This window comes from Trachypithecus francoisi, unplaced genomic scaffold (genome assembly GCF_009764315.1).
Source record: "Trachypithecus francoisi isolate TF-2019V2 unplaced genomic scaffold, Tfra_2.0 Lachesis_group20, whole genome shotgun sequence".
NCBI lineage: Eukaryota > Metazoa > Chordata > Mammalia > Primates > Cercopithecidae > Trachypithecus > Trachypithecus francoisi.
Genome location: NW_022681466.1, coordinates 24,398,970 through 24,425,675, shown reverse-complemented (window position 1 = coordinate 24,425,675; position 26,706 = coordinate 24,398,970). Strand labels below are relative to the sequence as shown.

The 26,706-nt window shown below is 45.8% G+C and overlaps 1 protein-coding gene across 2 annotated transcripts in view; it reads right to left on the bottom strand.

Annotated features, from left to right (window-relative positions):
* The window catches only part of KAT7 (lysine acetyltransferase 7), a 39,325-nt gene extending 33,850 nt beyond the window's left edge, over positions 1–5,475 (bottom strand). For both annotated transcript variants that reach the window (XM_033183412.1, XM_033183413.1), the window contains exons 1-2: positions 5,178–5,475; positions 1,989–2,136 (exon numbers count right to left, since the gene is read on the bottom strand). In XM_033183412.1, coding sequence (XP_033039303.1) covers positions 1,989–2,136; positions 5,178–5,192 — 163 coding nt within the window. In that variant the 5' untranslated portion in view covers positions 5,193–5,475. The remainder of the gene's footprint in view (positions 1–1,988; positions 2,137–5,177) is intronic.
* Between the last annotated feature and the right edge of the window lie 21,231 nt (positions 5,476–26,706).

Here is a 26,706-nt window from a genome sequence, read left to right as displayed (position 1 = left end):
AGTTATTTATCCATAGTCTCATTGTGGTAAAAATTTAAAGCTTAAGAAATCAAGAGACAATAGCAATACTTTAGCTGAAATCCTCAATTCAAAAATAAAGTTAGGAACAGTTGTTAAAGAGGATATTCCCACTTTCTTGCTTGAAAAACTGATGGTTTTTCTCTCATTGTGCAACATACTCATATAAAAGTGACCAAAGCGGCAGGGCACGGTGGCTCACGCCTATAATCCTAGCACTTTGGGAGGCCGAGGCAGGCAGACCATGAGGTCAAGAGATTGAGACTATCCTGGCCAACATGGTGAAACCCCATGTCTACTAAAAATATAAAAATTAGCTGGGCATGGTGGCACACGCCTACAGTCCCAGCTACTTGCAGGCTGGGGCAAGAGAACTGCTTGAATCCAGGAGGCAAAAGTTGCAGTGAGCCAAGATCACACCACTGCACTCTGCCTGGTGACAGAGCAAGACTCCATCTCAGAAAAAAAAAAAAGTAATCAAAGCAACACTGTTGAAGTGCTCAAAACATGTTAAAGCTTTTTTCCCCTAATCTATTATCACCTATTGATCATCAGCTCTCTGTATTAGCTACAACCTTCTTTCCTCCTCAGGGAATACCAGAGAAGAGCCAGGAGGGGTCAAGGGTACCCTCCAAATCTAACCACAGATGCCTAAATGCACTAGAGATACTTCAAACTACCTTCCAACCCCAAGATTCTCAATTCTTTATTACCAAAGCAAAATTCCATATTTCCACACTGATACTTTGGTACAATTATTAATATCTATCAAGTGTGTATTGGATTACATTCCAGAATTAAACATGGTTTTAGAAGTACTGGGCCTCTGCCAATAACAAGTCCAAGAGACTACAGATGCTCCTTGACTTATAATGAGGTTAAGTCCCAATAAAACTATCGTAAGTTGAAAGTATTATAAGTTAAAAATGCATTTACAGGCTGAACATGATGGCTCACATCTATAACCCCAGTACTTTGGGAGGCCAAGGTGGAAGGACTGCTTGAGTCCAGGAGTTTGAGACCAGCCTGGCAAACATAAGACCCCCAAGTAGTCCCAGCTACTTAGGAGGCTGAGGTGGGAGGATCACTTGGGCCAAGGAGGTCAAGGTTGCAGCGAGCCAAGATCACACCACTGCACTCCAACCTGCACAACAGAGCACAAGACCCTGTCTCCAGAAAATAAAAGCACTATACACCTAACCTACCGAGCATCATAGCTTAGCCTAGCCTACTTTAAACAGGTTCAAACCGCTTACATTAGCCTACAATTGTGCACAATCATCTAACACAAAGCCTATTTTTAATAAAGTGTTGAATATTGCATGTAATTTATTGAAGACAGTACACTAAAGAGTATGGTTTACCCTCATGATCAAATGGCTGACTGGGAGTTACGGCTCGCTGACTGGGAGTTATGGCTCATTGTCACTGTTCAGCATCACAAGAAAATATTTCGGCCACATATCACTAGCCCAGGAAAGGACTGAAATTCAAAATTCCAAAAGTTTCTACTGAATGCATATTGCTTTGGCACCACAGTAAAGTTAAAAAAATAATAATAATTAAATCAAACCACCATAAGTCAGATACCATCTGGACTTCAAGTCCCTAAGCCTAAACCATTCAAACAGAAAGTGAAGGGATAACATTTTGATTTTGCTGATGGAGACACAGCGATCCAAAAAAAAAAAAAAAAAAAAAAAAAAAACACAAATGACTCAAGACATACATGTATCTCTATCCATTATACCATCCACAGTTCCTTTGGGTCTACAAACTGGATAGTAGCCCCGAACAGAAGCATTGTTAAAGACCTGACAACTCTGCATTCACTCCACATTTTACCAATCATCTGGTGCACTGTCATCTATACCAAGCCAAGGGACCAGTTTCCACATTAACTAGGAAAATAATGTGATGGGCCAGTCAGCCAGATGTGAGGAGTGGTAAGGAAAAATGAAGATTTTTACCTTGAGAACTCTGGCTTAGCCTGGCTGAGGAGCGGGTGACTCGAGCAGATCGTCGGGATGTGCCATCACTTTCTGAACTGTCTGTGTGCTCGAGATCTGTAGAAAAATCGGAATCTTCGGTTCCATCTGAACTACTGCCTGCATTCCTCTGTAATACCATAGATCCAGATATTAGTACAGAAGCATTTGGTCTGAGGGTTTGCATTAACATTGAAAATAAAACAAGCTGTGACATCGAAAACACCAAGTTCAAACCTAAGAAAGGATTCCACAAGCATTTCCCATCCTCCCACCCAACCAGGCAACTTCACTTTATTTAGAACACTTAAATGGAACAATGTACAAATAAGGGACTTTTGTTAAATAAATGAAGAGCTTCCATTTCATTCACTCCCGTTGCCCAGGCTGGAGTGCAAGGGCACAATCTCGGCTCACAGTAACCTCCATCTCCTGGGTTCAAGCGATTCTCCTGCCTCAGCCTCCCAAGTAGCAGGGACTACAGGCACCCGCCACCACGCCCAGCTAACTTCTGTATTTTTAGTAGAGATGGGGTTTCACTATGTTGGCCAGGCTGGTTTCGAACTCCTGACTTCAGGTGATCCACCCGCCTTGGCCTCCCAAAGTGCTGGGATTACAGACGTGAGACACCACACCCAGCCATGAAGAAAATTAATTCTTATTGTATTAGCACTAAGTATGACCCAAGATCATTCGGAGATCAGTATCACAAAAAAAGGTTCACTGTAGTGAGAAAATCGTTGGTGCTAGACCTCATTTAACTTTAGAGTAGCTTTTGTTCAATGTCTCCATGAAAAGCTATCACATTTTTTAGAAACCATATACTATCTCAAAATATCATGGACCACAACTCTGATCCCAAAAGAATTTAGGCAGAAAAAGACAAAAATTGTTACTGCGTATGCCATCTACCCTTGAAGTTTCTCCACATGAAAGCCATCTATCTTCCAAAAAGGCAGCTTGCACATGAAGACTCACGGGTATTCAAAAACAGTTGTTTTCAAAACCATCTTTTCAATGAACAATTATTTGTCAATTATTAACCTTCTGAGGAGTTCTTAGCCATAAAGATAACTTTTATCAATTGAGCACTAACACTATACCCTTTACAAAACCAGAAAGGAAAAAATATTTGCTAAAAACAATACAAAGATTCACACTGTAAGTCCCAATTCTTTTTCAAAACCCTGAGGGCCAGTTGTGTTTAGAATTCGTAATTTTTTTGGATTTTTGAAGGGGAGTACTTTGCATCTATCCTGCAAATACCACCCAATAACAAAACATAATACTTCTGCAGCAAAAGATATAAACAGTCACACTAAATGAGACACACAAAAACCATAAGTAGCCTCAGGACAGATTAAGACAGGTTTGCCACCAAACAGGTTACTTAAAAAATGTACATTTTCAAGAAACTCCTGGTATTTGGGAAATTAAGAAAGAGGACTGGGGCCCTATTTCAAGGCACCAATATTATTCCTGCATTTGGTGAGCCTTAACACATATACCACTGGCTGGGCGCAGTGGCTCATGCCTTCAATCCCAGTACTTTAGGAGGCCGAGGCGGGTGGATCACCTGAGGTCAGGAGTTCGAAACCAGCCTGACCAACATGGTGAAATCCGGTCTCTACTAAACATACAAAAATTAGCTGGGCGTCATGGAATTCGCCTGTAATCCCAGCTACTAGGGAGACTGAGGCAGGAGAATCGCTTGAACCAGGGAGACAGAGGTTGCAGCGAGCCGAGATCATGCGATTGCACTCCAACCTGGGCAACAAGAGCAAAACTCCATCTTAAAAAAAAAAACATACATACCACCCACCAGCTGAGATTTTAGGAGACATTAAAAAGCATACATTTTCAGCCTGAAAAACCTCTGTGAAGAGAAAGATTTCTACTGAAATGAGCAAGAATACCACTCAGTTTCCAAATATCTCAAGGGTAACCTGCCAGGAAATGAGCAAGAATCACAGAAAATGTCTAAAATAAGCAAGAATCACAGAAAACAGCTAAAATGAAGGGGGAATCTTAAAAGTCACCATTATAGTCTAATTACTTAGATATTTAAAGCCTTGATGTGAGACTTGTTCCTTCCTGGCTTGATCCTGGAACTCAGCTTTTCCCTGTGGCTTTTACCAATATACCTCCCATTGTACTCAGAGCAGACCAACTGCTCCTTCACTTCCTTCCTGTAACACTTTGTATACACTTCCAAGCAGAGAACTTACTAGATCCTTCTAAGGTTATTCATGTCTGTTTTCTCCTATCGGGCTGTGATACCCTTAAGCCAGGGATCACATCTAATAAATTTCTGAATCCTCAGCAACCACCGCGCAGAAAGTAGTCAATAGACATTTGTTGAATTGAGTTAGATTTGTTCTGTATTCTGGATCTGCCACTGCCTGAGTGGCTTGCGGCACTCCATGGACCTCCGTTAGTTCAACTGTTAGAAGCAGGGGGCCATTCCTGGGTGACCTCCTAAGTCCCTTCTAATTCTAGAAGTTTTCGGTTTTTACCAACTGGATTTTCTAGGCGCTGTCGAACTAGCAAATAAAGATTACGGCTTGGAGGCAACTGGCCTGAGTGGGATCCCCTGTGAGTGGGCGCTGGCTTCCCACCACTCAGTCTTCTGCTTTGTTGTGCCCCTCACCTGGAAAGTAACGAGGCCTCCAAAACCCCGCCTCTGCACCTATCAGCGTCCCCGCTCGGAAAGGCGGGGATTCGGGCCACCCAATCGAGGTCCGCCTAAGCCGCGCCCCCACAAGACAGACTGCCAATCTCGACCAATCAGGAGAGGAGGGATCGTTCTCTCCAGCCAGTGGGAGAGCGCTAGGGCCGGGGCCAGACACCGCCCCCGCACGCGGGGAGGTGACCGTTGAGCCCAAACAGGCGGCGTCACCAGCCAATCAATATGCTTCCTGACGTTTCAGCGACCAATTAGTAAGAACGCCTCGGATCCAGGCAAGCAGAGGGCGGGAATAGCTGCAAGCATAGGCCGAGGCCAGGGTCGGGCCCACATTTTTCTGTTGGATATGGACAGAGAGGGTGGCTGAGCAAGGTTCGGGGGAGCGGGAAGTTGGGACCCAAGCACTATGAGGCGTGGCCAACTGCGTCACGGTGCTCAATCGACTGTCCTTAGAAACCCGCCATCCCTCCTCTCCCGTTTCTCACCTTCCTTCGCGGCATTGCCGGCGGCTGCGGCCCGACGGTTCCGATTCGGGCAGCGGCGGCAGCAGCAGCAGGAACGGTGGCTCCGGCGGGCTCCGTGGCGGCCTCTGTAGCAGTCCCAATCCTGCGGACGATCCCTAGTGCCTCCTGCCTCTTAGCGTCTGGACCGTTCTGCGCAGGCGCCGCGGGCTGAAGCGCTTTTTCCTTCACTTCCGGCTGGGTCTCGCGTCACGTGACGTTACGGGCCAAAGAGGGTGCTGGGAGGTTAGATCCTTTTGGTGAAGCTAGTGGGCGCCATTTTGAAGTTGGGCAGAAGGTGACTCCAGTGGTAGAATCCGGGGCCAGCCATTTTTAGTTAACGTGAGTGGCGCTGTTTGTGGGCGTGGGTAGCCATTCTTGTTTGGGGCAGAAGCCTGACAGTTGATGTAAACGGTTCTCATCTTTACCTTGGGCAAAATTCCCTTCCCGGTCGTTTTAATTTCTAGAGTCGAGGAAGAAAACCCCCCGGAATCCATCAGGTTGCTGAGATTAGATTTAACCTCTTCGTTGCCTGATTGTTTAAAGGACGTTTCCGTTTATTACATAAACTCAAAAGTTGCGGAGGGATGTTTTGTAAAAGAAACTTTGTATTTTAAGAACCATCCTGGTGTCGAAGGGGTGGGAATGGGGAATTGAAAAAGGAACTAAAGGGTAGCGTCCGCCATCAGGAAGTTTCCTGTCTGGTAGAGGAGACATTGTCCTTGCCCTTAGCTAACAGCAAGTAAGTTAGTTGATGTCGCGGGGAGGAGGCAAAACCATTCTCCAGAAGCTACAACTCAAAAGAATTCCCAATTTAGCTCTGTGGCGAGCGCCCACTTCCTTCCCGCACTGTTTGGGTTTGAGACCACTGGGGGCCCGGGGGGTGAAAAATGTGATTTGAAAGTGTCCCGGGAATGCAGTACCAGAGTCAGAAAAGCATTGAACCCCATTTAGCTCAAATGACCTCTGGAATCCAGATGCTTGAGGCGGAGGAAGAAGAGGGAATGTTTTTAGTGAAGCTGAAGCTCCCAAAAGAATGGAAATTTAAATAATAATGAGAGGGCCTAGGAAGGAGAAGTTGGTCACTGATACTAGGCTGAAAGAAGAGCCTTAAGAAAAGGCTGGAAAGTGGAGAGAAGGCGTTGAAGATTTAACCTCTCTGGAGGAAAGGCCTTGAGAGGACCAAGTCTTGCCCAATTGCGGCTGGGTGGAACCCAGGCACTCCCAGTCATTAAGTTAGGATACCTAATCCCAATTTCAATCTGACGCCGCTTTAGATGGAGATTTCCCCCCGTTAAGATGGAGATTTTCCCCAGGAGCTAAAGAACAAAGTAGCAGAAGGTAAACATCTGATTGATGTGCTAAGTAAAGAACTCTAAAGAGTTCAAGTTCCAGACCCTTAGCCATCACTCTCCTTGGGGATGTCCTGGGCCAGTGTTGACACAGGCAGCTTTTAGTATTTAATACTTAGCTTTTAGTGCTTAGTATAAATACCTTTGATAACCTACTTAGGTTGAACTGCACGTAAGAACTTATTTGAAAATGGCTCACATTACTTCTTCCTTTGTAGCCCCTCACCACTTAAGCATTTAATTTCATACCATTACTCTGTTGTTTTGCACTTACTGATATGTTCCTGAGGTTACATTTGAATGTTCTGGCTCCCCAACTGGTGGTAAGGATCTCTTATATTAAGAGCATATCTCAATTATTTCATACCATCCTTCTTTTTTTCTCTCTCTTCTTCTTTTTTTTTTTTCTTCCTAGATAGAGTCTTGCTGTGTAGCCCAGGCTGGAGTGCAATGGTTGAATGTCAGCTCACTGCAAGCTCCGCCTCCTGGGCTCAAGGGATTCTCTTGCCTCAGCCTCCCAAGTAGATGGGACTGCAGGCGTGTGCCATCACACTCCGCTTATTTTTTGTAGAGACAGAGTTTCACCATGTTGCCCAGGCTGGTCTTGAACTACTAAGCTCAGGTGATCCGCCTGTCTCGGCCTTCCAGAGTGCTGGGGTTACAGGTGTGAGCCACAACTCCCAGCCGTACCAGCTTTTCTTTTTTTTTTTTTTTTTTTTTGAGACAGTGTTTTGCTCTTGTTGCCAGGCTGGAGTGCAGTGGCACGATCTCGGCTCACAGCAACCTCCGCCTCACAGGTTCAGGCTATTCTCCTGCCTCAGCCTCCCGAGTAGCTGAGATTACAGGCATCCACCAGCACGCCTGGCGAATTTTTGTATTTTTAGTAGAGACAGGGTTTCTCCATGTTGGTCAGGTTGATCTTGAACTCCCAACCTCAGGTGATCCACCTGCCTCAGCCTCCCACAGTGCTGGGATTACAGGCATGAGCCACCCCGCCCACCCCTTACCATCCTTTCTAGTGGTGCTCAAACCTTGTTCTTCCCACAGTAAATGCTTGCTGCTCAGTAAGAATATCATTACTGTTTTACAGTCTCTGAATGTATAGCACTCAGAGATGGTGAAGTTACCCTCCCTGGAAATTAGTGTTTTAGAATAAGATCTTATCCCGACTCGCATCCACCACACAAATACCAGCATTACAGGAGTTCGACATTAGTTAATTTCTTACACTAGAATCCCTAAGACTGCAGCTGACACTAAAGAGTTTACAGTTTCATTTAGATATGATTCTTGTCCTTGGAAAATGTACACTCTGGCAGAAAGATGAAAAAACTAACACCAGTAGGATAGAAACATGATCATAAGGAAAAACGTGTATAGTACTTGAAAGTAGACCAGCTAGGTATATTCAGAATGGGGAAGGGGAGGATCTTAAAAGCTTATTCCTTCTTCCTTTCTTTTTTTTAAACCAAATATATTATTTACTTTGAGGGTCATGCTCATCACAACACAATTAGCTTTCCAAGCAGGAACTGATGTTGATTTCAAAGCCTCTGACTGGTTGCCCCCTGGCCATCCTCAACCACCAGACTTCACCATTGACACTCTGGACAGTTCTCCTTGCCTTTCTATTTTCTTAGGCTTTACTTCATGCCTGGATGCATCTCCTGACCCTCTTTAAATGTTTATTTATTTCTTTTTATTTATTTATTTTTTGAGACGGAGTCTTGCTCTGTCACCCAGGCTGGAGTGCAGTGGCACGATCTCAGCTCACTGCAAGCTCCGCCTCCCGCATTCATGTCATTCTCCTGCCTCAGTCTACCCAGTAGCTGGGACTGCAGGTGCCTGCCACCACGCCCGGCTAATTTTTTGTATTTTTAGTAGAGACAGGGTTTCATCGTGTTAGCCGGGATAGTAAAATTGTATTTTTTCAGAAAATATTTTTCCGATTCATTCTATGTAAGGTAGTAGGGCATAATGATACATTATTTTGCACTTAACTGCTGGATTTGTTATTTTCCTTGTACAATTTGCTAGATAATTCTGTTCATTTCCCTTCCCAAACAGATAATAGAAACATAAATAAATCATGTTTATTGTATCATCAGCTCTACTAGTGTCCAGTACAGGGCTTTGATGTCAGATCTGAATTTTAATCTCAGCTCTGCTGCTTCGTACCTGCATTACTCTTGGACAAGTTTTTGTTTTTGTTTTTTGTTTTTTAAGAGACAGGATCTCACTCTTGTCACCCAGTCTGGAGTACAGTGGCACAATCATAACTCACTGCAACCTTGATCTCCTGGGCCAAGCGATCCTCCCACGTCAGCCTCCCAAGTAGCTAGGACTGCAGGTATACAGCACCATGCCTGGCCAGTTTTTAAATTATTTGTAGAGATAAGATCTTGCTACATTGCCCAGACTAGTCTCGAACTCCTGGCCTCAAGCCAAATCCTCCCACCTCAGCCTCCCAAAGCACTGGGATTACAGGCAGGAGCCATGCCTGGCCTTGGACAAGTTTTAAATTTGTTTGTGTCTCAGTTTTCTCACCTGTGATGTGGGGACATTAATAGCCACCTCACAAGATTGTAAGGAATAAAGGAGATGAGTGTTGTAAAGCACTTTGCACAGTTCCTGACATAGAGTAATTGCTCAATAACTGGCTATTGCTATTTTTATTTCCAGTTGCTGTAGTCATGGCTATAACATTCTAATGTTAGTGACTGTATCTTTACATGGTCTCAGTGATTGTTTACTTTTATCTGTTCAACCTCTTTAACTCTGTTCAACCTCTATTCAACCACTTTAACTGAACACACACAGAGTGATTACCCAGGCATTAATCACCCAGGTACCAGGCACTGAGTTACACCCCATGGACAAAACACCATCTTTCCCCTAAAGGAGCTTAGAATCCAGTAGGGAAGACAGGCCAGTAAGCACACAGTTACGAAAATGTAGAGTATTACATGGGAAAACAGAAAGATAAGCAAGGTTCAGAAGTGCTGCAGAGGAGGACGTAGAGTGTTTCATTTAGAAAGTTTACGAAAGGTTTCATAAAAGACATGAAACAGCCGGGCGCGGTGGCTCAAGCCTGTAATCCCAGCACTTTGGGAGGCCGAGACGGGCGGATCACGAGGTCAGGAGATCGAGACCATCCTGGCTAACACGGTGAAACCCCGTCTCTACTAAAAAAAACAAAAAAAAACAAAACTAGCCGGGCGAGGTGGCGGGCGCCTGTAGTCCCAGCTACTCGGGAGGCTGAGGCAGGAGAATGGCGTAAACCCGGGAGGCGGAGCTTGCAGTGAGCTAAGATCCGGCCACTGCACTCCAGCCTGGGCGGCAGAGCGAGACTCCGTCTCAAAAAAAAAAAAAAAGACATGAAACGAGTGGAATTTCACAGGATGAATGTTTGCCAGTGAACAAAGACAATATATGTGTTTTACATGCAAAGAAAACAGAATGTACAATAGTACAGAGGTGTGGAGGAGCATTATCTATGGGTGCCTAGGAGGGTGCATAAGAGGCATGGTTTTGGGAACCAGTTCATGCAGAGTGTTCAACACCCTCCTATGGAGACTGAACTGGAAGTGGTAGGCAATTTCTGAAAGTCCTTAAGCAGAGGAGGCCCCCATTGAGACATGCATTTTAGAAGTCTCTTTCTGGCAGCTGTGAAGAGCACTGATCAGAGTAGGAGGGAGACCCAAGGCAGGAGACCAGTTAAAAGGCTGCTGAAATAGCCTTAGCCAGAGACGAGGAGGGACTGAAATAGGCACTGGGAGTGGGGGCAATCTTTTGTGTGTGTGTGTGTGCTTGTGTATTTCCTTACTTGTACCAGTGTCTTGTCTCCTCAGTTTTGTAAGCTCCCTGAAAGATCCCTCGATGTCCTTTAAAATGTTGCCTTGACAGTAAAATTATAGGTACCATGTTTCAAATACAAAATGTAATCGTTCATTGTTTGCTTCTCCCAGAGGTTGATAGCCTTGCCTGGATGGCCACAGCATCTCCAGCTTCTCCCTTGCTGCCTGGCACCCAAAAGGGCTCAGTAGTTGGGGTAGCACCAAATTGAATGTTTCTCACCCCACTACCAGTTGTTGACACAGCTAGGAAAGGCTTACACAGAACCAGCCATGCTCTCTCCTCTAAGCCTCTTTCTGACCAGTGAGGTGGCTAGTAGGGGTTAGGGATAGCCATTTCCTCTGTGTGCAGTCTTGTAAGGTGGGGGAAGCATGCCTTGGCGTTTTAAAGACAATGCTAGTGTAACCAGGCCAATCTCATAACTTCTGAGGCTTAGTCTCCATCCCTTTGGGAGAATCTCAGGGGTTGCTGATGTGACCACAATTCCTATTAAAATATTTTCATTTGCAGCTGCCTTAAAAAGGGTCAGCACAGTCACTGATAGGCCCTTCTTCCTTACTCTTGCTGGAGATGGCCTGGAGCTTCTCTTACATTCTGGCTACCTGATTTGGATCTTGTAGCACCCTTAGCCCCCAGCCGCAGCCCCACCCTGGGAGAAGTTATTGGACAGATCCCAGCAGGCTCAGGCACAGCTCCCCGCCTCTGCAGCTGGGGATATAAATAACCACCAAAGCTAAACAGTCAAATAACCACATTTTTAAAATCGCTAAAAAAAAAATCACTCTGATCTTGATTCAATAGCAGTTCTTCTCCCACCTCTGCCCTTCATCTCCCCCCTTCCTCCACTTATCTACCTCCCTTCCCTGATCCAAGCTCCCTAGGGAAGTCAATCTGAGCACAAAGCTGTCTTATGATGAAGACATCCTTTTCCATATTCAATGGGGCCAAAGCCCTCCAGGGCTGTAGTTATAGTTACAAGATGTTGTTATGGCAGCAGAGGCCTCAGGGCAACATATGTTCCACAATGGTAATTGGGTTTTCTTTAACAGACTGTCTCTCCTGGGTTCTCCATGCCCAAATTCACTTACCAAGAAGACCAGGGAATTGCCATTATGGATGAGCCTTCATTTTTTGATTCCAGCAAAACCAAATTGCTCTATTCCCCGAGGTGGAAAGTACCCGGTCACCATGGGCTGAGACATTTAGACTGCAGGCATTTTCATTTATACATTCAACAAATGTTTATTGAGCACCTGATGGGTGCTAGGCATTGGCCAGAAGCTGAATAAGCAGACATGGTCTTTCCTCTCTGTCAATTTAGGACAAGTATGTACAGGAAGGGGCTAGAGGAACACTTTCACCTGCCCTCAACCCCCCTACACCATTTCAAAATGATTAACCCAGTGTAATAACACTAAATGAAAATTAGAGGAAAATAAAAGACATCCTTAATCTCACTGCTGCCACAGAAGCTTTTTTTTTTTTTTTTTTTTAATTGAGACAGAGTCTAGCTCTGTTGCCCAGACTGGAATGCAGTGACCTGATCTCAACTCACTGCAACCTGCGCCTCCCAGGTTCAAGTGATTCTCCTGCCTCTGCCTCCTGAGTAGCTGGGACTACAGGTGCGTGTCACCATGCCTGGCTAATTTTTCTATTTTTAGTAGAGACGGCATTTTGCCATGTTGCCCAGGCTGGTCTCAAATTCGTGGTCTCAAGTGATCCACCAGCTTTAGCCTCCAAAAGTGCTGAGATTACAGGCATAAGCTACCATGCCTGGCACAAAGCAATTTTTTTTTTTTTTTTTTTTTTTTTGGCGACGAGTCTCGCTCTGTCACCCAGGCTGGAGTGCAGTGGTGCGGTGTCAGCTCATTGCAAGCTCCGCCTCCCGGGTTCCTGCCATTCTCCTGCCTCGGCCTCCCAAGTAGCTGGGACTACAGGCGCCCACCACCACACCCGGCTAATTTTTTTTTGTATTTTTAGTAGAAACGGGGTTTCACTGTGTTAGCCAGGATGGTCTTGATCTCCTGACCTCGTGATCCGCCCACCTCAGCCTCCCAGAGTGCTGGGATTACAGGTGTCAGCCACCACAACCAGCCCAACTATTTTTATTTTTTGTATATTACCTTCCATTTTTTTCTCCTCATGCATACATTTTATGTGCATATTTTAATATAGATACACTCATTATTTACATGAAATTTTTATTTTTTTTGAGACAGGATCTTGCTCTTTTACCCAGGCTGGAGTGCAGTAGTACAATCACCTCTCACTGCAGCCTTGACCTCCTGGTTTTAGGTGATCCTCCCACTCAGCCTTCCAAGTAGCTGTGACTACAGGCACATGCCACCATACCCCGCTAATTTTTTAATTTTTTGTAGAGATGGGGTCTCATTATGTTACGTAGGCTGGTCTCAAACTCCTGAACTCAAGCGATCCTCCTGCCCCAGCTTCCCCAAATGCTAGGATTACAAGCATGAGCCACTGTGCCTGGCCGAAATTTTATATTTTATACATCTTCTCAGCATTTTCTATGTTTCCCTAGAGTCCTCGTAATTGTAACCATACTACTGGGTGACATTGCACTGTGGTGCTATGATGTAATGTGCTCTCATTCCCCTGTTGTGGAGTTATTAAAGCTCTTTTATGTCAGATAATGCTGCAGTAAGTGTCTGCATGCATCCATAGCTCTCTCCTGTTTTTATTTCTGCCACTTATATATTGCTTCTTTCCTTTCCTTAAAGACTCACGCAATTTACAGTGTCATCATCAGTGTAAGGGTGCCAATTTAAGTCATTGTTTCCAGAACTAAGCATTACCACTTTTTAAAAATCTTGTAATTTTAATAAAAATGAAAATGGCACCCCAAATGTGCTTTTGATTTTATTTCTACTGAGGATATACTTCAGTCTTTCATGTGTTTACTTACTAGGTCTGTTTCCTCTTCTGGGAAACCCTATTCATTACTAATTTATCTTGATGATTTTCTTAAGTTTGAGTGAGAGAAAGCGATGCTTTGAGCTACATTCAGTTATGGGTCAGTGTTACTGTTACTAAGAAGGTAGAACATGGCCGGGCATGATGGCTTACACCTGTAATCCCAGCACTTTGGGAGGCCAAGGTTGGGTAGATTACCTGAGGTCAGGAGTTCGAGACTAGCATGGGCAACATGGTGAAACCCCGTCTCTACTAAAAGTACAAAAATTAGCTGGGCATGGTGGTGGGCACCTGTAATCTCAGCTACTTGGGAGTCTGAGGCAGGAGAATCGCTTGAAACTGGGAGGCAGAGATTGCAGTGAGCCGAGATTGTGCCATTGCACTCCAGCCTGGTGACAGGCGAAACTCCATCTCAAAAAAAAAGGCAGAACATTTGCTTCAGAATAATTTCTTTAGTATTTTCTCCTCACTCTTTCCCTCTGTCATCCAAATTACATCTAGTGGTGAATGCTGTCAAGTTCACATACTATTGAAACAGAGTGAGATTGTAAACAGAGGCCAGGCGCGGTAGCTCACACCTGTAATCCCATCACTTTGGGAGGCCAAGGCGGGCGGATCACGAGGTCAGGAGATTGAGACCACGGTGAAACCCCGTCTCTACTAAAAAATTTAAAAAATTAGCCAGGCGCAGTAGCGGGCGCCTGTATTCCCAGCTACTTGATAGGCTGAGGCAGGAGAATGGTGTGAACCCGGGAGGTGGAGTTTGCAGCGAGCCTGGATCGTGCCACTGCACTCCAGCCTGGGCAACACAGTGAGACTCCATCTCAAAAAAAAAAAAAGAAAAGAAAAAAAAGAAGAGATTGTAAACAGAATGTGTACATGGCATGGATGAAAGTGGTGAGGAGAGGCTGGGCACAGTAGCTCACGCCTGTAGTCCCAGCACTTTCGGAGGCTGAGACAGGCAGACCACTTGAGGCCAAGAGCTCAAGACCAGCCTGCCCAACATGGGAAAACCCCATCTGTACTAAAAATACAAAAAAATTAGCCAGTGGACCTGTAGTCCCAGCTACTTGGGAGGCTGAGGTGGTAGGATTGCTTGTGCCCAGGAAGCAGCAGTTTCAGTCAGCTGAGATCACGCCACTGCCCTTACCCCAGCATGTGTGGAGAGGCCATTATAAAAGCCATAATCATTCTTGCCCACTATAAGAACCATGAAGATGATTCTGTAGACACTGCTTTCCTGGTGACCTGGGAGAAACTAAAAAGTTTCCCAAACTAGGCAACCTCAGGAGGATACAAAAATGACACTGCATTTTGCCATTTGTAAAATGTGGGTCTTTTTATTTGTTGGGAGATGCTTTCCCAGGCATGGTGGCTAGGAACGGGTTCCTCTGAGTCATTTATACATGTTTGCCCAATCTCCCTTGTGATTAACTATACCCAAATATGAATCAACTGGCCAATGGGAGGGGTATAAGCCACAACTAGGAAACACATTTTCTCTATTTAAGGCAAACCAGCCCATACATAGTTCAGACCCACAACTTTGGACATCTTAGTCTTGCTCTTACCAGCTGAGGTTACTGAGCCCAATCCAATCTCAGCAGTTAAGGACGATTTTCTTGCTAGTCTGGAAATTACATGAGGATGAGTGGACATCCAGTCATTGTATTATGTGCCTAGCCTTGCCAGCAGATGTCACTACATGAAACCACATTTTCCAAAGATATGACTGGAAGGAAAGGACAAGCTTTAGAAAGACCGAGTCCGACCATTGTGACCCTCTTCTCCCATGGCTTCCATTAATACCCCTGGAAAACTATCAAGGATATGTATATATCCATGGTTCCCAACAGTCCTGAGGCCTAAACTCAGCAAGTCAAGACCCAAGGCTCTGGGCAGAGTCAGAGTTCTTATCCAGAGACCTTCTCCAGATTGGGTGGGGAGCACAGCTGTTGTAGGAAGGATGGCAGGCCATTTAAATGGGGGATACGCATGATAGAGTTATCTAGGAACAAGAGCCATAGTCTTGGAGCTGTTCCAGATGTCATGTGGAGCTGATATCTCAGGCAAAGCACTCCACCCACCCTCTGCCCTGCCCCTCTGTCCACATGGGTGGGGGCTATCCCTTGCCTAAGGGCTGTAGGCTAGGGCTGATCCATGGGTTCTGGGGGCTCCCCAGTGACAGCCAGGCATAGCCACACCATGTCAAGATGCTGGGAAAGTTCCTAGCAGCTTATACCATCATGACTGTTCTCCTTCTAGACAACTATAAGTAGCATTAGTAATCTGGGAGAAAGAACCGTTGGCAGCTCTTCTGTAAAGACCTTCATTCCACGTGCCTGTCCATGGAGGAATAAAGACAGAAATCCTTCCCTGGCCTGCAGTGTCCTGCATGGTCTGTCTTCTGGCTAACTCTCCAGGCCCATCTCACACAAACCTGCTTCCTTCTCAGTGCCGCAGCTTCACTGGCCTTCCTGCAATTCCTTAGGAGTGTGCAGGTTTCTTCCTTCTTTGCACATACTCTTTACTCTGCCTGGAATGTTCTTCCTCCGTGTTCTTCTTGGCCTATTTTCACTAATCCTTCAGATCTCAGCTCAAATATAATTTTCTCAGGAAAACTTTTCCTGAACCCTCCAGGCTAAATCAAGCCCCCCACTGCTATGCTCTTATAGCACACCGTGCTTTTCTTCATAGCACTTGTCTCAGTTTGTAATTATACATTTATGTGTGTGATATTTGGGTTCTTTACTTTCTGTCTCCCCAACACACACCCTAGACTGTAAGTTCCATGAGGGCAGTGTCCATTTTACTTACCATTGCATTCTCAGGACCTGGCAGAGTTCATGGCACTTAGTAGGCATTCAATAACTATCGGATGTATGCATGAATGGCAAGTGGGTAAATGAAGGAAGTTAGAAAACATAGTATTACTCTCATACATACATTTATATAGTATTTGCATGTGAAATATAGTGCCTAATTCTGGTCACTCTACCTGCAAAGGAAGATATATCAGAGTTGGGGAAAGTCATCTAAATTGATCTAAGTGGAGACTACTATACCAGGCAAAATGTTAAAAGATTGTGAAAAGATAAAGGCTGATATCATGATCCATGTATATGAAAATATAAAGGTGATACATGCAGATTTGTTTTCCAAATCCCAAAAGTCAACGCTAAGGGTCATTTTTTAAAAAACAGACTGTGGATTCCCCAGAGGAGGGACCGTGTGTTATTTATCTGCGTATCTCCAGCACCTAACATGATGCCTGGCACTTAATAGGGACTCAAGAAATGTGTTCTGAACTATTTTTGTTGTTAGCTTAAAGGAGGTAGACTTGAGTCGAAGGATAAATAAGGTAGTATGCAATTATTCACTTGGGAAACCCCCGAGGCAAAAAAAGAAAAGTATGAATAGGGTCAAGAAGGGTTCCTTTACATGTATAGACAATAGCTACACAATGGACTGTTTCAGGGACATTAGGGCTATTCAAGGCCCATCCGTTGACCTTTTGAGATCATCCTTACGAAGGGCAATTACCGTGTGCTCCCACAAAGTGCATCTTCTTCCCACCAGGAAGGACCAAATTCTAAGCTGTATGTCATCGGTCTCGCCCTACCCTAGTGCCTCCGTGTTATCGCCTTCAGTGCCCTCCACTCTTGGGCACAGACCCTTGGTCCCTTGGCATATTCTACTCTGTTTCCCACCAGAAAAGGGAAAATCCCAGAAGGTGGTGCCCTTCAGTCAGAAGTAAAAATGGCTGCATCTCTCAGGGCAACCAGTGCCTGGGCCTGGCATTCCTGAGCCCACAGCAGGGAGGCCATTAGCCCCGGTCCCAAGAATCCCTGCAACCAGCATCCCTGGCATTTAGCCTTCCATCCCTGGCACTTAACCCCCTGGCCCCATAAGAAGGGACATTTCAAATAGTTTTTCTTGGAGCCTGGAGGGTTCAAAAGAATTCTTGAACATTAAAAAAAAAAAAAATCCTCCAAAAACAGCTATTGAGCTGCTTGGCCTCACTTATTTCTTCCCTCTCCCAGCAGTGTGGAGCTTAAAGAAAAGGTTGAGGATTTGGATGTGTGTCCATTAGCCTCATTCCAGCCAGTTCCACAGGTCTCGTACAAGATACTACAGAGTCCCAGGCCCCAGGAGGGGTGAAGGCTGCATCCTGTCCCAAAGCTGGGTCTGAAGGAATAGGCATCAGGAAAAGACATACCTTGACTCTTGTCAGTGGTGCACTGGTGCCTCATGAAAACTAGGCTTGGGGCTTCCCTCTTTGCTTCCCACCCCTCCCCTTCCAGCAGCCTATAAATCACTGAGTATTAAATACTGTCTGGAGGACCCTGTTCCCCCACCCCTACCCTGAGGATCCCTGCCAGGCAGAAGGCTGCAAGCTAAGCAGGGAGAAAAGAGAGAATGGGCAGCAGGCAGGGGTGCCCATCATTAATCAACCAAACACAGCGGCCAGCCACTCTTTCCAGCAGCATTCTGGCAGGCTGGGCAGGCGATGCAGCCAGTGTTTTCTGGCAATGGAGAGCACAGTCCCGCAAGAATTCCCCTTATTTGGCTGCCCCACCCAAGAGGTGGGGAGACAGAGTCAAGGAGTGAGTCCTTTTCTCTTCTGATTTTTGGTAGTTTCAGAATCCAAACACACTTCTGGTCCTGTATAGATTCTTACCTCCTCTTCTACCCCCTTCCGCCCACTCTCCCCTAGGGCCTCCTCTTGCAGCTTCACTTTTGACCCCACAAAGAGCTTTCCTACTTTCCCTGGCACGCTATTGAAGTGTCTTAGGAGTCCCGGTTCCCTAGCTCTGGCAGGCTTTCTGAAAGGGCAGTGCCAGCCTCCTTCTCCTTTAATCTTCTGGTTTCTCCTTCATGGAAACCCCCCAGCTTTCTCCATCTTGCTCTCCTCCCCCAAGGTAGGAAGCTTGGAGAAAGGGAGTGGATTTGGTCCTAGGCTAGTCTTCTGGAGGCAGAGACATAATATTAAATAATCATCCTTTCACAGAATAGTTCAACTCCCATACCAGGAGCAGCTAGAAACCTCTAGACGCACCTCCGTAATTTCTTAGCATTATAAACAAAATCAGAGCTCTAGAGTGTTTAGGGATGGGGAAGGCGACAGAGAGGCAGGAGAATGACTGGTCTGGCCTGTATTTCTCACTTGTGTAGGTCTGGGTCTCTCTGACCTAGTCCACTGAGCCCCTCAGTAGTGGTTGTGCACAGTCTTTTTTTTTTTTTTTTTTTTTTTTTTGAGACGGAGTCTTGCTCTGTCGCCCGGTCTGGAGTGCAGTGGCCGGATCTCAGCTCACTGCAAGCTCCGCCTCCCGGGTTTACGCCATTCTCCTGCCTCAGCCTCCCGAGTAGCTGGGACCACAGGCGCCCGCCACCTCGCCCGGCTAGTTTTTTGTATTTTTAGTAGAGACGGGGTTTCACCGTGTTAGCCAGGATGGTCTCGATGTCCTGACCTCGTGATCCGCCCGTCTCAGCCTCCCAAAGTGCTGGGATTACAGGCTTGAGCCACCGCGCCCGGCCTGTGCACAGTCTTTGAAAGCAGTTGGACCTGTCCCTTTTAGCTGTATAACCACTAGTACATTTTTTAACCTCTCTGTGCCTCGACTTCCTCACCTGTGAAATGGGGATGATTATACCAATAGGGTAGTCATGAGGATCAAATGAGACCATGTGTGTAAATTGCTTAGCCTGTAGTCAGCACCCAGCCAAGTGGAAGCCTTCTGCACTGTAAAGCAGGGGCACGTGGCCCGTTACATCATGGCTGTTGGCTGTGTTACTTCCTTCCTGGAGCCTTGATGTTACTATCTTCACAGGCGTATGAGGAGAGGGGGGTGGTGCTTTTTTTGGCATTTCAAGGAATGCAAACCCACCACTGGTTCAGGAATCCCATGGTTTCTAATCAGGAGAAGAATTCAGAATTGGGTGTACAGGGCAAAGAAATCGACAGGATTGGTATCTAAACCCTAACTTGGCATTCTGGGCAAACACCCAGGAGGCCAGAGAGTTGGACTAAGCTTTTGGGTGGGACTTCCAGGGAAGGTGCCAACTTGTGTGATATTATCAGAGTGGCAAGAAAGAAGCAAGGCCAAGCTGCTTCCTACCCCAGCAGAATACAGGCTACTTTGTAGACTACCAGGCCTTTGCCAAAGTTGAATGGAAGCAGGGGTCACAGAGGCCACTAGTGGAAGGTACTGGAACATTCCAGGCCCTTCTGCTGCACAACGCAACTCCTCGAGGCATTGAACCATCAGGGGCTTCCAGAATTGGGTACAAGGTCCTCATCTTCCACCATGCACAGCAGGATAAATCACCTGCTGAAAGCAGCACTGTTCTAAGAGCCACTAAGTTACTAAGTGGGAGGAATGTCAGTCAGCCCTTTGGAACTTTTTCATCAGATAGAGAGACTTGACTGCCGAGGCCATTTTGTTGAGCCAGGGCCGTCTTGTGGAGCAGATGTGTTGGGGACAGGAAATCCACAGTAAAAACCAGGAATAGACACCAAATTCAGTCAGGGTTGAAGTGTTGGGTGGGATATAACTGGGCTTCATTCTTTCAGTCAGAAGTAGATTTACAGTGGCTGGGCGCAGTGGCTCATGCCTGTAATCCCAGCACTTTGGGAGGCCTAGGCAGGCAGATCACTTGAAGTCAGGGGTTTGAGATCAGTCTGGTCAACATGGCAAAACCCCGTCTCTACTAAAAATACAAAAATTAGCTGGGCATGGTGGCACATGTCTATAATCCCATCTACTCAGGAGGCTGAGGCAGGAGAATTTCTTGAAACTGGGAGGCAGAGGTTGCAGGGAGCTGGGATCGCGCCACTGTACTCCAGCCTGGGCAACAGAGGGGGGCCAGAGGGTGGGGTGAGAAGTAGATTTACAGTGATGCTAGTGAAACTTAGGGAGTCAGAGCCCCTCACTCGCACATACCCCTTCCAAAGCACTGTACCTAATTCTATGTGTCTAATTTTTTAAACTCTTTTACTGAATGGGGAGCCCCTGAAGTGATTTTTTTTTTTTTTTTCTGAGACAGTGTCTCGCTCTGTCACCTAGGTTGGAGTGCAGTGGTGCGATCTTGGCTCACTGCAAGCTCTGCCTCCTGGGTTCACACCATTCTCCTGCCTCAGCCTCCTGAGTAGTTGGGACTACAGGCACCCACCACCACACCCGGCTAATTTTTTTGTATTTTTAGTAGAGATGAGGTTTCACCTTGTTAGTCAGGATGGTCTCAATCTCCTGACCTCATGATCCGCCCACCTTGGCCTCCCAAAGTGTTGGGATTACAGGTGTGAGCCACCACACCCAGCTTGAACTGGATTTTGATGCTACTTTTTTTTTTTTTTTGAGGCAGAGTTTCCCTCAGTTGCCCAGGCTAGAATGTAGTGACACAATATTAGCTTGCTGCAGCCTTGATCTCCTGGGTTAAGCAATCCTCCCACCGCAGCCTCCCAAATAGCTGGGACTACAAGTACACCCCACCATACCTGGCTAATTTTTAAAATTTTTAGTAGAGACCAGATCTCACTATGTTGTCCAGGCTGGTCTCGAACTCCTGAGCTCAAGTAATCCTCCCACTTCAGCTTCCCAAATTGCTGGGATTACAGGTGTGAGCCACCGTACCTGGCCCTTTTAATGATACTTGATGCCTGATTTGGTGCATGGTGTGAAGGGAAGCCTGTAATCCAATTACCAAGGCGCCCGGCTGATTTTTTTTTTTTAAGACGAAACATCAGGCCTCACAAAATCTGGAGCCTTCCCCACTATCAGCCTGCAGGACCGTTAGCCTCAACTTTCAGGAGGGGATCAGGAATATTAGTTGGAGAAATAGTCAAATACTTAACTAACCAACACTGACTCAACATTGCTGGATGCACTAGTTTGTGCTAGTTGCTGATAAGAAATAACAGAGTTGACTGGGCACGGTGGCTCACGCCTGTAATCCCAGCAGTTTGGGAGGCTGAGGCGGGCAGATCACAAGGTCAGGAGTTTGAGACCATCCTGGCCAGTGTGGTGAAACCCCGTCTCTACTAAAAGTACAAAAATTAGCCGGGCATGGTGGTGCGAGCCTGTAGTCCCAGCTACTCGGGAGGCTGAGATAGGAGAATCGCTTGAACCCAGGAGGCAGAGGTTGCAGTGAGCTGAGATCGCGCCATTGCCCTCCAGCCTAGATGACAGAGCGCGACTCCGTCTCAGGAGGGGGAAAAAAAAGAAGACCAGCCTAGGCAACATGAGAAAACCATGTCTTTACAAAAAATACAAAAATTAGCCAGGTGTGGTGGCAACTGCCTGTAGTCCCAGCTACTCTGGAGGCTGTGGTGGGAGGAGGATTGCTTGAGCCTGGGAAGTTGAGGCTGCAGTGAGCTATGATTGCACCACTGCACTTCAGCCTGGGTAACAGAGAGAGAGTAAGACTATCTCAAAAAACAAAAAGGAAAAGAAAAAAAGAAATACCAGAGTTAATGAGTTCCTTTGCTTTCAGTTGGGGAGAAAAGACAACCATGTTTAAAATGACTTGGAGAAATTATAAAGCTACCTTAAGGCCGGGCACAGTGGCTCACGCCTGTAATCCCAGCACTTTGGGAGGCCAAGGCGGGCAGATCACCTGAGGTCGGGAGTTCAAGACCAACCTGACCAACATGGAGAAACCCCGTCTCTACTGAAAATACAAAAATTAGCTGGGCATGGTGGCGCATGCCTGTAATCCCAGCTACTTGGGAGGCTGAGGCAGGAGAATAGCTTGAACTCGGGGGGACGGAGGTTATGGTGAGCCGAGATTGTGCCATTGCACTGCAGCCTGGGTAACAAGAACGAAACTCTGTCTCAAAAAAAAAAAAAAACAAAAAAAAAGCTACCTTAAGCTACTATAAAATTATTCTGGCCTGCAAACTGAACACCTAAGTCCTGAAAGAATTAGTGCTGATAAGGGCAGATGAGGAACACTTGGAGAAAGTGAGGTCTAATTTGAAGCTAAAGTAAATGATGGTGAAGATGGAGTTGCAGGGCAGAGGGATATCTCTGCCCTGGCACAGAAAATAAAATTGAATAAAAATCTATGGTGATATTTTGTAGTCATCTACAGCAATTTATAGCTACAATATAAATGATATTTTTCTTTCTTTTTTCTTTTTTTTTTTTTAGACAGAGTCTCCTCGCTCTGTTGCCCAGGCTTGAGTGCCATGGTGTGATCTCGGTTCACTACAACTTCCACCTTCTGAGTTCAAGAGATTCTCCTGCCTCAGCTTCCTGAGTAGCTAGGATTACAGGCATGTGCCACCACACCTGGCTAATTTTTTGTTTTGTTTTGAGACGGAGTCTCACTCTGTCGCCCAGGCTGGAGTGCAGTGGTGCAATCTCGGCTCACTGCACCCTCCACCTCCCAGGTTCAAGCAATTTTCTGCCTCAGCCTCCTGAGTAGCTGGGATTACAGGCGCCCACCACCACGCACACCTGGCTAATTTTTTGTATTTTTTTTTTTTTTTTTTTTTTTTTAGTAGAGACAGGGTTTCACTATGTTGGTCAGGCTGGTCTTGAACTCCTGACCTCGTGATCCTCCCGCCTTGGCTTCCCAAAGTGCTGGGATTACAGGTATGAGCCACCGCACCTGGGCATAAATGATATTTTTCAACTCTGAAAATAAACTCTGGGGCCTATGCCCCAGGTCTAAATGAAATCAGACCATAGACCACTTTTCAAATTACTCATCTCTTTTGTTATATTTTCATATCTTTGAATTGGTTTGTTTGTTTGTTTGTTTGTTTTGACAGAGTCTCACTGTGTTGCCCAGGCTGGAGTGCATTGGCATGTTCTCAGCTCACTGCAGCCTCTCCCTCCCAGGTTCAAGCAATTCTCCTGCCTCAGCCTCCCAAGTAGCTGGGACTACAGGGGCCCACTACCACACTCGGCTAATTTTTTTTAATTTTATTTTTATTTTTTGAGACAGAGTCTTGCTCTGTCACCCAGGCTGGAGTGCAGTGGCGCAATCTTGACTCACCGCAAGTTCCACCTCCCAGGTTCACGCCATTCTCCTGCCTCAGCCTCCCAAGTAGCTGGGGCTACAGGCGCCCACCAACACGCCGGCTAATTTTCTTGTATTTTTAGTAGAAATGGGGTTTCACTGTGTTAGCCAGGATGGTCTTATCTCCTGACCTCGTGATCCGCCCACCTTGGCCTCCCAAAGTATTGGGATTACAGGTGTGAGCCACCGCACCCAGCTTGAACTGGATTTTGATGCTACTTTTTTTTTTTTTTTTGAGGCAGAGTTTCCCTCAGTTGCCCAGGCTAGAATGTAGTGACACAATATTAGCTTGCTGCAGCCTTGATCTCCTGGGTTAAGCAATCCTCCCATTGCAGCCTCCCAAATAGCTGGGACTACAAGTACACCCCACCATACCTGGCTAATTTTTAAAATTTTTAGTAGAGACCAGGTCTCACTATGTTGTCCAGGCTGGTCTCGAACTCCTGAGCTCAAGTAATCCTCCCACTTCAGCTTCCCAAATTGCTGGGATTACAGGTGTGAGCCACCGTACCTGGCCCTTTTAATGATACTTGATGCCTGATTTGGTGCATGGTGTGAAGGGAAGGGAGAGGGAGCAGATGTAGAATCAGGTGGAGAATGTCAAAGATACTGTAGCTTATTTGCCCCTGGGGACAATTGTAGTTTTGAGGCAGACTTGAAGAAGGTAAGTGGGAACAGTGGAGAAGAAAGAAATTTAAAGTGGGGCATGAAACAGATCTTTCGGTTTATACACAGTCTCCTGGGAATGTACTCAACCAGCATCCCCTCTCCCAGACTTTCCTCTGGGAGGGTGTGCCTGGGAAAGTCAGGTGTGGAGGATGCAAACTGTTCCCACTAAGGCACTGCTCTAGAAACCAACTGGTTTCTCAAGGTACCCACATGACACAGCAGAACTAGAGTGTACTTTAATTCATTTTTCATGAAGCACCATCTGCATGCTGGTCACAGTGCTAGGTATTATGGAGAGATGACCAAGACATACCTGCTTTCCTTAGGAAGCTTATATATTTTAGTGCAGGAGGGCTTTTTTTTTTTTTTTTTTAATGAGAAATACCAGCCTGGATATTCCATAGTCCAAAGAGCCACATCTTCTGTCTCTCACAGTGACTCTTTAGGGATATCTTAAGGGCAGATATATTTGTTGCCTGGGATGTTACCCTGAAAAGATTAGCAGAGTCTCCCACACATCATCAATCTCTCAGAGATAAATTTATCTAAATCCTTTTTTGTTTTTCAAAACAGCTTGGTCGAGGTATAATTTATAAACCATAAAATTCACCCATTACTCATGTATAATTCTATTATTTATTTATTTATTTATTCATTGAGACAGAGATCTCGCTCTGTTGCCCAGGCTGGAGTGCAGTGCCACAATCTCGGCTCACTGCAACCTCCACCTCCCAGGTTCAAACGATTCTTCTGCCTCAGCCCCCTAGTAGCTGGGATTACAGGCACCTGCCACCAAGCCCAGCTAATTTTTATATTTTTAGTAGAGATGGGGGGGAGGTGTCTCCATGTTGGCCAAGCTGGTCTCGAACTCCTGACCTCAAGTGATTCACCCACCTTGGCCACCCAAAACGCTGGGATTACAGTTGTGAGCCACCATGCCCAGCCTATTTTTATTTTTACTTTTTTGGGACAGGGTCTCACTCTGTCACCCAGGGTGGAGTGCAGTGGTATGATCATGGCTCACTGTAACCTCCACCTCCCAGGCTCAACAGATCTGCCAGCCGCAGCCTTCCGAGTAGCTGGGACTACAGGCATGCGCCACCACACTCGGCTAATTTTTGTATTTTTTGTAGAGACAGGGTTTCACCATGTTGACCAGGCTGGTCTTGAACTCCTGGGTTCAAGTGATCCTCCCACCTTGGCCTCCCAAAGTGGTGTGATTGCAGGCGTGAGCCACCACGCTGGGCCAATTCTATTATTTTTAAGTATATTTATAGAATTGTGCAACTATCATAACATTCTAGCTTAGGAATATTCCCATCACCCCAAAGAGTTTGAAAAAGTGTTGATTGGCAGGTAATCCCTGCTCCCACCTCCAGTCCAAGGAATCACAAATCTGCTTGCTCTCTCTGTAAATTTGCCTTTCTGGACATTTCATGTACATGGAATCATAACATATGTAGTTCTTTGCGCCTGGCTTCTTTCATTTAGCATAATGTTTTCAAGGTTCATTCATGCTGTAGCAAATATCAGTAGCTTGTTCTTTTTTGTGGCTGAAAAGTACTCCATCTAAATTCTTTTTTTTTTTTTTTTAATACAGAGTCTCTGTCAACCAGGCTGGAGTGCAGTGGCGGGATCTCAGCTCATGGCAACCTCTGCCTCCTGGGTTTAAGCAATTCGCCTGCCTCAGCCTCCTGAGTAGCTGGGATTATAGGCATGCACCACTACGCCCAGCTAATTTTTGTATTTTTAGTAGAGACAGGGTTTCACCATGTTGGTCAGGCTGGTCTTGAACTCCTGACCTCATGATCTGCCCACCTTGGCCTCCCAAAGTAGTGGGATTACAGGCATGAGTCACCATGCCTGGCCCTAAATTCTTTTAGAAGTTGTTTATGTTTTGAGGCAACACTGAACGGGATGCAGAAGTCCTGGTCCTTTGCTTGTCTCTGATTTGCTGAATGGCCTCTGACAAGTCCTTCCCTTGTCTGGGCATCTGTTTCTAGGTCTGTAATGTGAGAGGCTGAATCACATATAGTTTCTAATGTTTCTTCCAATTGTTTGTTTAAAATCTACTTTGTATTTTTCTTAGAGTGCCATTAAGTTCAATATTCTAGAGTTTTATTTTATTATTATTTATTTATGTATTTATTTATTTATTTTGAGACGGAGTCTTGCTCTGTCGCCCCGGCTGGAGTGCAGTGGCTCACTGCAAGCTCTGCCTCCTGGGTTCATACCATTCTGCTGCCTCAGCCTCCCGAGTAGAGTAGCTGGGACTACAGGCGCCCGCCACCACGCCCGGCTAATTTTTTTCGTATTTTTAGTAGAGAGGGATTTCGCTGTGTTAGCTAGGATGGTCTCGATCTCCTGACCTTGTGATCCACCTGCCTTGGCCTCCCAAAGTGCTAGGATTACAGGCGTGAGCCACCGCGCCTGGCCTATTCTAGAGTTTTAATGTCTCTGATCCTACATTTACCCTTTACCTCTTTGAAAACTTACACCATATCATTTATTGTCAAGGATGAGAATCTTCATTTTATTTATTTATTTATTTATTTATTTATTTATTTATTTATTTATTTTATTTTGAGACGGAGTCTTATTCTGTCACCCAGGCTGGAGTGCAGTGGCACGGTCTCGGCTCACTGCAGCCTCCGCCTTCCAGGTTCAAGGGATTC